Source organism: Melanostigma gelatinosum, assembly GCF_949748355.1.
Source record: "Melanostigma gelatinosum genome assembly, chromosome: 6".
In the NCBI taxonomy this organism is placed as follows: domain Eukaryota; kingdom Metazoa; phylum Chordata; class Actinopteri; order Perciformes; family Zoarcidae; genus Melanostigma; species Melanostigma gelatinosum.
The window spans coordinates 1,194,441-1,204,440 of record NC_136639.1 but is presented as its reverse complement, the minus strand read 5'-3'; the positions used below and the strand labels follow the sequence as shown (position 1 = coordinate 1,204,440).

At 47.9% G+C, this 10,000-nt stretch overlaps 1 protein-coding gene across 1 annotated transcript in view; it reads right to left on the bottom strand.

The window, feature by feature from the left end:
• The window catches only part of LOC306778970 (actin filament-associated protein 1-like 2), a gene marked incomplete at both ends in the record, with an annotated part of 19,132 nt that overhangs the window by 5,418 nt on the left and 3,714 nt on the right, over positions 1–10,000 (bottom strand). The window contains one exon of the mRNA XM_079270709.1: positions 9,534–9,713. Within this exon, the coding sequence (XP_079126835.1) occupies positions 9,534–9,713 (180 nt within the window). The remainder of the gene's footprint in view (positions 1–9,533; positions 9,714–10,000) is intronic.

The window sequence follows — 10,000 nt, the reverse complement described above, 5'->3', positions numbered from 1 at the left end:
AGATACACGAACACACGGTCCTCAACGTCTCAGTAGATACAGGAGGAACACACGGTCCTCAACGTCTCAGTAGACACACGAACACATGGTCCTCAACGTCTCAATAGATACAGGAACACACGGTCCTCAATGTCTCAGTAGATACAGGAACACACGGTCCTCAACGTCTCAGTAGATACACGAACGCACGGTCCTCAACGTATCAATAGATACAGGAACGCACGGTCCTCAACGTCTCAGTAGATACAGGAACACACGGTCCTCAACGTCTCAGTAGATACACGAACGCACGGTCCTCAACGTATCAATAGATACAGGAACACACGGTCCTCAACGTCTCAATAGATACAGGAACACACGGTCCTCAACGTCTCAGTAGATACAGGAACACACTGTCCTCAACGTCTCAGTAGATACACGAACACACGGTCCTCAACGTCTCAGTAGATACACGAACACACGGTCCTCAACGTCTCAATAGATACAGGAACACACGGTCCTCAACGTCTCAGTAGATACACGAACACACGGTCCTCAACGTCTCAGTAGACACACAAACACACGGTCCTCAACGTCTCAATAGATACACGAACACACGGTCCTCAACGTCTCAGTAGATACACGAACACACGGTCCTCAACGTCTCAGTAGATACACGAACACACGGTCCTTAACGTCTCAGTAGATACACGAACACACGGTCCTCAACATCTCAGTAGATACACGAACACACGGTCCTCAACGTCTCAGTAGATACACGAACACACGGTCCTCAACGTCTCAATAGATACAAGAACACATGGTCCTCAACGTCTCAATAGATACACAAACACACGGTCCTCAACGTCTCAATAGATACACAAACACACGGTCCTCAACGTCTCAGTAGACACACGAACACACGGCCCTCAACGTCTCAATAGATACACAAACACACGGTTCTCAACGTCTCAGTAGATACACAAACACACGGTCCTCAACGTCTCAATAGATACAGGAACACATGGTCCTCAACGTCTCAGTAGATACACAAACACACGGTCCTCAACGTCTCAATAGATACAGGAACACACGGTCCTCAATGTCTCAGTAGATACAGGAACACACGGTCCTCAACGTCTCAGTAGATACACGAACGCACGGTCCTCAACGTATCAATAGATACAGGAACGCACGGTCCTCAACGTCTCAGTAGATACAGGAACACACGGTCCTCAACGTCTCAGTAGATACACGAACGCACGGTCCTCAACGTATCAATAGATACAGGAACACACGGTCCTCAACGTCTCAATAGATACAGGAACACACGGTCCTCAACGTCTCAGTAGATACAGGAACACACGGTCCTCAACGTCTCAGTAGATACACGAACACACGGTCCTCAACGTCTCAGTAGATACACGAACACACGGTCCTCAACGTCTCAATAGATACAGGAACACACGGTCCTCAACGTCTCAGTAGATACACGAACACACGGTCCTCAACGTCTCAGTAGACACACAAACACACGGTCCTCAACGTCTCAATAGATACACGAACACACGGTCCTCAACGTCTCAGTAGATACACGAACACACGGTCCTCAACGTCTCAGTAGATACACGAACACACGGTCCTTAACGTCTCAGTAGATACACGAACACACGGTCCTCAACATCTCAGTAGATACACGAACACACGGTCCTCAACGTCTCAGTAGATACACGAACACACGGTCCTCAACGTCTCAATAGATACAAGAACACATGGTCCTCAACGTCTCAATAGATACACAAACACACGGTCCTCAACGTCTCAATAGATACACAAACACACGGTCCTCAACGTCTCAGTAGACACACGAACACACGGCCCTCAACGTCTCAATAGATACACAAACACACGGTTCTCAACGTCTCAGTAGATACACAAACACACGGTCCTCAACGTCTCAATAGATACAGGAACACATGGTCCTCAACGTCTCAGTAGATACACAAACACACGGTCCTCAACGTCTCAATAGATACAGGAACACATGGTCCTCAACGTCTCAGTAGACACACGAACACACGGTCCTCAACGTCTCAGTAGACACACAAACACACGGTCCTCAACGTCTCAGTAGACACACAAACACACGGTCCTCAACGTCTCAGTAGACACACAAACACACGGTCCTCAACGTCTCAGTAGACACACAAACACACGGCCCTCAACGTCTCAGTAGACACACGAACACACGGTCCTCAACGTCTCAATAGATACACAAACACACGGTTCTCAACGTCTCAGTAGATACACAAACACACGGTCCTCAACGTCTCAATAGATACAGGAACACACGGTCCTCAACGTCTCAGTAGATACACAAACACATGGTCCTCAACGTCTCAGTAGATACACAAACACACGGTCCTCAACGTCTCAATAGATACAGGAACACATGGTCCTCAACGTCTCAATAGACACACTAACACACGGTCCTCAACGTCTCAATAGATACACGAACACACGGTCCTCAACGTCTCAGTAGATACACGAACACATGGTCCTCAACGTCTCAGTAGATACATGAACACACGGTCCTCAACGTCTCAATAGATACAGGAACACATGGTCCTCAACGTCTCAGTAGATACACGAACACACGGTCCTCAACGTCTCAGTAGATACACTAACACACGGTCCTCAACGTCTCAGTAGATACACGAACACACGGTCCTCAACGTCTCAGTAGATACACTAACACACGGTCCTCAACATCTCAGTAGATACACGAACACACGTTCCTCAACGTCTCAGTAGATACACGAACACACGGTCCTCAACGTCTCAGTAGATACACTAACACACGGTCCTCAACGTCTCAGTAGATACACAAACACACGGTCCTCAACGTCTCAATAGATACACGAACACACGGTCCTCAACGTCTCAGTAGATACACTAACACACGGTCCTCAACGTCTCAGTAGATACACTAACACACGGTCCTCAACGTCTCAGTAGATACACGAACACACGGTCCTCAACGTCTCAATAGATACACAAACACACGGTCCTCAACGTCTCAGTAGATACACAAACACACGGTCCTCAACGTCTCAGTAGATACACGAACACACGGTCCTCACCGTCTCAGTAGATACACTAACACACGGTCCTCAACGTCTCAATAGATACACGAACACACGGTCCTCAACGTCTCAGTAGATACACGAACACACGGTCCTCAACGTCTCAGTAGATACAAGAACACACGGTCCTCAACGTCTCAGTAGATACACTAACACACGGTCCTCAACGTCTCAATAGATACACGAACACACGGTCCTCAACGTCTCAGTAGATACAAGAACACACGGTCCTCAACGTCTCAGTAGATACACTAACACACGGTCCTCAACGTCTCAATAGATACACGAACACACGGTCCTCAACGTCTCAGTAGATACAAGAACACACGGTCCTCAACGTCTCAATAGATACACGAACACACGGTCCTCAACGTCTCAATAGATACAAGAACACACGTCCTCAACGTCTCAGTAGATACAAGAACACACGGTCCTCAACGTCTCAGTAGACACACGAACACACGGTCCTCAACGTCTCAGTAGACACACAAACACACGGTCCTCAACGTCTCAGTAGATACACGAACACACGGTCCTCAACGTCTCAGTAGATACACAAACACACGGTCCTCAACGTCTCAGTAGATACACAAACACACGGTCCTCAACGTCTCAGTAGATACACGAACACACGGTCCTCAACGTCTCAGTAGATACACAAACACACGGCCCTCAACGTCTCAGTAGATACACAAACACACGGTCCTCAACGTCTCAGTAGATACACGAACACACGGTCCTCAACGTCTCAGTAGATACACGAACACACGGTCCTCAACGTCTCAGTAGATACAGGAGGAACACACGGTCCTCAACGTCTCAGTAGACACACGAACACATGGTCCTCAACGTCTCAATAGATACAGGAACACACGGTCCTCAATGTCTCAGTAGATACAGGAACACACGGTCCTCAACGTCTCAGTAGATACACGAACGCACGGTCCTCAACGTATCAATAGATACAGGAACGCACGGCCCTCAACGTCTCAGTAGATACAGGAACACACGGTCCTCAACGTCTCAGTAGATACACGAACGCACGGTCCTCAACGTATCAATAGATACAGGAACACACGGTCCTCAACGTCTCAATAGATACAGGAACACACGGTCCTCAACGTCTCAGTAGATACAGGAACACACGGTCCTCAACGTCTCAGTAGATACACGAACACACGGTCCTCAACGTCTCAGTAGATACACGAACACACGGTCCTCAACGTCTCAATAGATACAGGAACACACGGTCCTCAACGTCTCAGTAGATACACGAACACACGGTCCTCAACGTCTCAGTAGACACACAAACACACGGTCCTCAACGTCTCAATAGATACACGAACACACGGTCCTCAACGTCTCAGTAGATACACGAACACACGGTCCTCAACGTCTCAGTAGATACACGAACACACGGTCCTTAACGTCTCAGTAGATACACGAACACACGGTCCTCAACATCTCAGTAGATACACGAACACACGGTCCTCAACGTCTCAGTAGATACACGAACACACGGTCCTCAACGTCTCAATAGATACAAGAACACATGGTCCTCAACGTCTCAATAGATACACAAACACACGGTCCTCAACGTCTCAATAGATACACAAACACACGGTCCTCAACGTCTCAGTAGACACACGAACACACGGCCCTCAACGTCTCAATAGATACACAAACACACGGTTCTCAACGTCTCAGTAGATACACAAACACACGGTCCTCAACGTCTCAATAGATACAGGAACACATGGTCCTCAACGTCTCAGTAGATACACAAACACACGGTCCTCAACGTCTCAATAGATACAGGAACACACGGTCCTCAATGTCTCAGTAGATACAGGAACACACGGTCCTCAACGTCTCAGTAGATACACGAACGCACGGTCCTCAACGTATCAATAGATACAGGAACGCACGGTCCTCAACGTCTCAGTAGATACAGGAACACACGGTCCTCAACGTCTCAGTAGATACACGAACGCACGGTCCTCAACGTATCAATAGATACAGGAACACACGGTCCTCAACGTCTCAATAGATACAGGAACACACGGTCCTCAACGTCTCAGTAGATACAGGAACACACGGTCCTCAACGTCTCAGTAGATACACGAACACACGGTCCTCAACGTCTCAGTAGATACACGAACACACGGTCCTCAACGTCTCAATAGATACAGGAACACACGGTCCTCAACGTCTCAGTAGATACACGAACACACGGTCCTCAACGTCTCAGTAGACACACAAACACACGGTCCTCAACGTCTCAATAGATACACGAACACACGGTCCTCAACGTCTCAGTAGATACACGAACACACGGTCCTCAACGTCTCAGTAGATACACGAACACACGGTCCTTAACGTCTCAGTAGATACACGAACACACGGTCCTCAACATCTCAGTAGATACACGAACACACGGTCCTCAACGTCTCAGTAGATACACGAACACACGGTCCTCAACGTCTCAATAGATACAAGAACACATGGTCCTCAACGTCTCAATAGATACACAAACACACGGTCCTCAACGTCTCAATAGATACACAAACACACGGTCCTCAACGTCTCAGTAGACACACGAACACACGGCCCTCAACGTCTCAATAGATACACAAACACACGGTTCTCAACGTCTCAGTAGATACACAAACACACGGTCCTCAACGTCTCAATAGATACAGGAACACATGGTCCTCAACGTCTCAGTAGATACACAAACACACGGTCCTCAACGTCTCAATAGATACAGGAACACATGGTCCTCAACGTCTCAGTAGACACACGAACACACGGTCCTCAACGTCTCAGTAGACACACAAACACACGGTCCTCAACGTCTCAGTAGACACACAAACACACGGTCCTCAACGTCTCAGTAGACACACAAACACACGGTCCTCAACGTCTCAGTAGACACACAAACACACGGCCCTCAACGTCTCAGTAGACACACGAACACACGGTCCTCAACGTCTCAATAGATACACAAACACACGGTTCTCAACGTCTCAGTAGATACACAAACACACGGTCCTCAACGTCTCAATAGATACAGGAACACACGGTCCTCAACGTCTCAGTAGATACACAAACACATGGTCCTCAACGTCTCAGTAGATACACAAACACACGGTCCTCAACGTCTCAATAGATACAGGAACACATGGTCCTCAACGTCTCAATAGACACACTAACACACGGTCCTCAACGTCTCAATAGATACACGAACACACGGTCCTCAACGTCTCAGTAGATACACGAACACATGGTCCTCAACGTCTCAGTAGATACATGAACACACGGTCCTCAACGTCTCAATAGATACAGGAACACATGGTCCTCAACGTCTCAGTAGATACACGAACACACGGTCCTCAACGTCTCAGTAGATACACTAACACACGGTCCTCAACGTCTCAGTAGATACACGAACACACGGTCCTCAACGTCTCAGTAGATACACTAACACACGGTCCTCAACATCTCAGTAGATACACGAACACACGTTCCTCAACGTCTCAGTAGATACACGAACACACGGTCCTCAACGTCTCAGTAGATACACTAACACACGGTCCTCAACGTCTCAGTAGATACACAAACACACGGTCCTCAACGTCTCAATAGATACACGAACACACGGTCCTCAACGTCTCAGTAGATACACTAACACACGGTCCTCAACGTCTCAGTAGATACACTAACACACGGTCCTCAACGTCTCAGTAGATACACGAACACACGGTCCTCAACGTCTCAATAGATACACAAACACACGGTCCTCAACGTCTCAGTAGATACACAAACACACGGTCCTCAACGTCTCAGTAGATACACGAACACACGGTCCTCAACGTCTCAGTAGATACACTAACACACGGTCCTCAACGTCTCAATAGATACACGAACACACGGTCCTCAACGTCTCAGTAGATACACGAACACACGGTCCTCAACGTCTCAGTAGATACAAGAACACACGGTCCTCAACGTCTCAGTAGATACACTAACACACGGTCCTCAACGTCTCAATAGATACACGAACACACGGTCCTCAACGTCTCAGTAGATACAAGAACACACGGTCCTCAACGTCTCAGTAGATACACTAACACACGGTCCTCAACGTCTCAATAGATACACGAACACACGGTCCTCAACGTCTCAGTAGATACAAGAACACACGGTCCTCAACGTCTCAATAGATACACGAACACACGGTCCTCAACGTCTCAATAGATACAAGAACACACGTCCTCAACGTCTCAGTAGATACAAGAACACACGGTCCTCAACGTCTCAGTAGACACACGAACACACGGTCCTCAACGTCTCAGTAGACACACAAACACACGGTCCTCAACGTCTCAGTAGATACACGAACACACGGTCCTCAACGTCTCAGTAGATACACAAACACACGGTCCTCAACGTCTCAGTAGATACACAAACACACGGTCCTCAACGTCTCAGTAGATACACGAACACACGGTCCTCAACGTCTCAGTAGATACACAAACACACGGCCCTCAACGTCTCAGTAGATACACAAACACACGGTCCTCAACGTCTCAGTAGATACACGAACACACGGTCCACAACGTATCAGTAGATACACGAACACACGGTCCTCAACGTCTCAGTAGATACAGGAGGAACACACGGTCCTCAACGTCTCAGTAGACACACGAACACATGGTCCTCAACGTCTCAATAGATACAGGAACACACGGTCCTCAACGTCTCAGTAGATACAGGAACACACGGTCCTCAACGTCTCAGTAGATACACGAACGCACGGTCCTCAACGTATCAATAGATACAGGAACGCACGGTCCTCAACGTCTCAGTAGATACAGGAACACACGGTCCTCAACGTCTCAGTAGATACACGAACGCACGGTCCTCAACGTATCAATAGATACAGGAACACACGGTCCTCAACGTCTCAATAGATACAGGAACACACGGTCCTCAACGTCTCAGTAGATACAGGAACACACGGTCCTCAACGTCTCAGTAGATACACGAACACACGGTCCTCAACGTCTCAGTAGATACACGAACACACGGTCCTCAACGTCTCAATAGATACAGGAACACACGGTCCTCAACGTCTCAGTAGATACACGAACACACGGTCCTCAACGTCTCAGTAGACACACAAACACACGGTCCTCAACGTCTCAATAGATACACGAACACACGGTCCTCAACGTCTCAGTAGATACACGAACACACGGTCCTCAACGTCTCAGTAGATACACGAACACACGGTCCTTAACGTCTCAGTAGATACACGAACACACGGTCCTCAACATCTCAGTAGATACACGAACACACGGTCCTCAACGTCTCAGTAGATACAAGAACACACGTCCTCAACGTCTCAGTAGATACACGAACACACGGTCCTCAACGTCTCAGTAGATACAAGAACACACGGTCCTCAACGTCTCAGTAGATACACTAACACACGGTCCTCAACGTCTCAATAGATACACGAACACACGGTCCTCAACGTCTCAGTAGATACAAGAACACACGGTCCTCAACGTCTCAGTAGATACACTAACACACGGTCCTCAACGTCTCAATAGATACACGAACACACGGTCCTCAACGTCTCAGTAGACACACGAACACACGGTCCTCAACGTCTCAGTAGATACACTAACACACGGTCCTCAACGTCTCAGTAGATACACTAACACACGGTCCTCAACGTCTCAATAGATACACGAACACACGGTCCTCAACGTCTCAATAGATACAGGAACACACGGTCCTCAACGTCTCAGTAGATACAAGAACACACGGTCCTCAACGTCTCAGTAGATACACTAACACACGGTCCTCAACGTCTCAATAGATACACGAACACACGGTCCTCAACGTCTCAATAGATACAGGAACACACGGTCCTCAACGTCTCAGTAGATACAAGAACACACGGTCCTCAACGTCTCAGTAGATACACTAACACACGGTCCTCAACGTCTCAGTAGATACACGAACACACGGTCCTCAACGTCTCAATAGATACAAGAACACACGTCCTCAACGTCTCAGTAGATACACGAACACACGGTCCTCAACGTCTCAGTAGATACAAGAACACACGGTCCTCAACGTCTCAATAGATACACGAACACACGGTCCTCAACGTCTCAGTAGACACACGAACACACGGTCCTCAACGTCTCAGTAGATACACGAACACACGGTCCTCAACGTCTCAGTAGATACACGAACACACGGTCCTCAACGTCTCAGTATCAAGGAGATCTTTTAATATGGATCATCAATGCTCAATAATTAGTGTTGGGGGCACAAATAACGTGACCTGGAATCTAAAAGTTATATTTGTGTTTGGTGACCTCTGACCTTCCTCCACTCGTCGGCCTGCTGGAAGCTGCTGTAGCCCAACACCAGCGTCTCTGAGTCCAGTAGAACCAGTTTGAGCTGGTGCTGGATCTTCCTGTTGCTCTTTGACTTGTAGACGAGCTGACAGCCGCGCAGGTTCAACTCCAGCTGAGGGAGCAGGTCCTGAGCACACTTATAACACTGAGACACACACACACACACACACAGACACACTCACACACAAACACACTCACACACAAACACACACACACACACTCACACACAAACACACACACACAAACACACACACACAAACACACACACACTCACACACAAACACACACACACAAACACACACACACAAACACACACACACAAACACACACACACACTCACACACAAACACACACACACACACACAAACACACACACACAAACACACACTCACACACACACACAAACACACACACACACACACACAAACACAC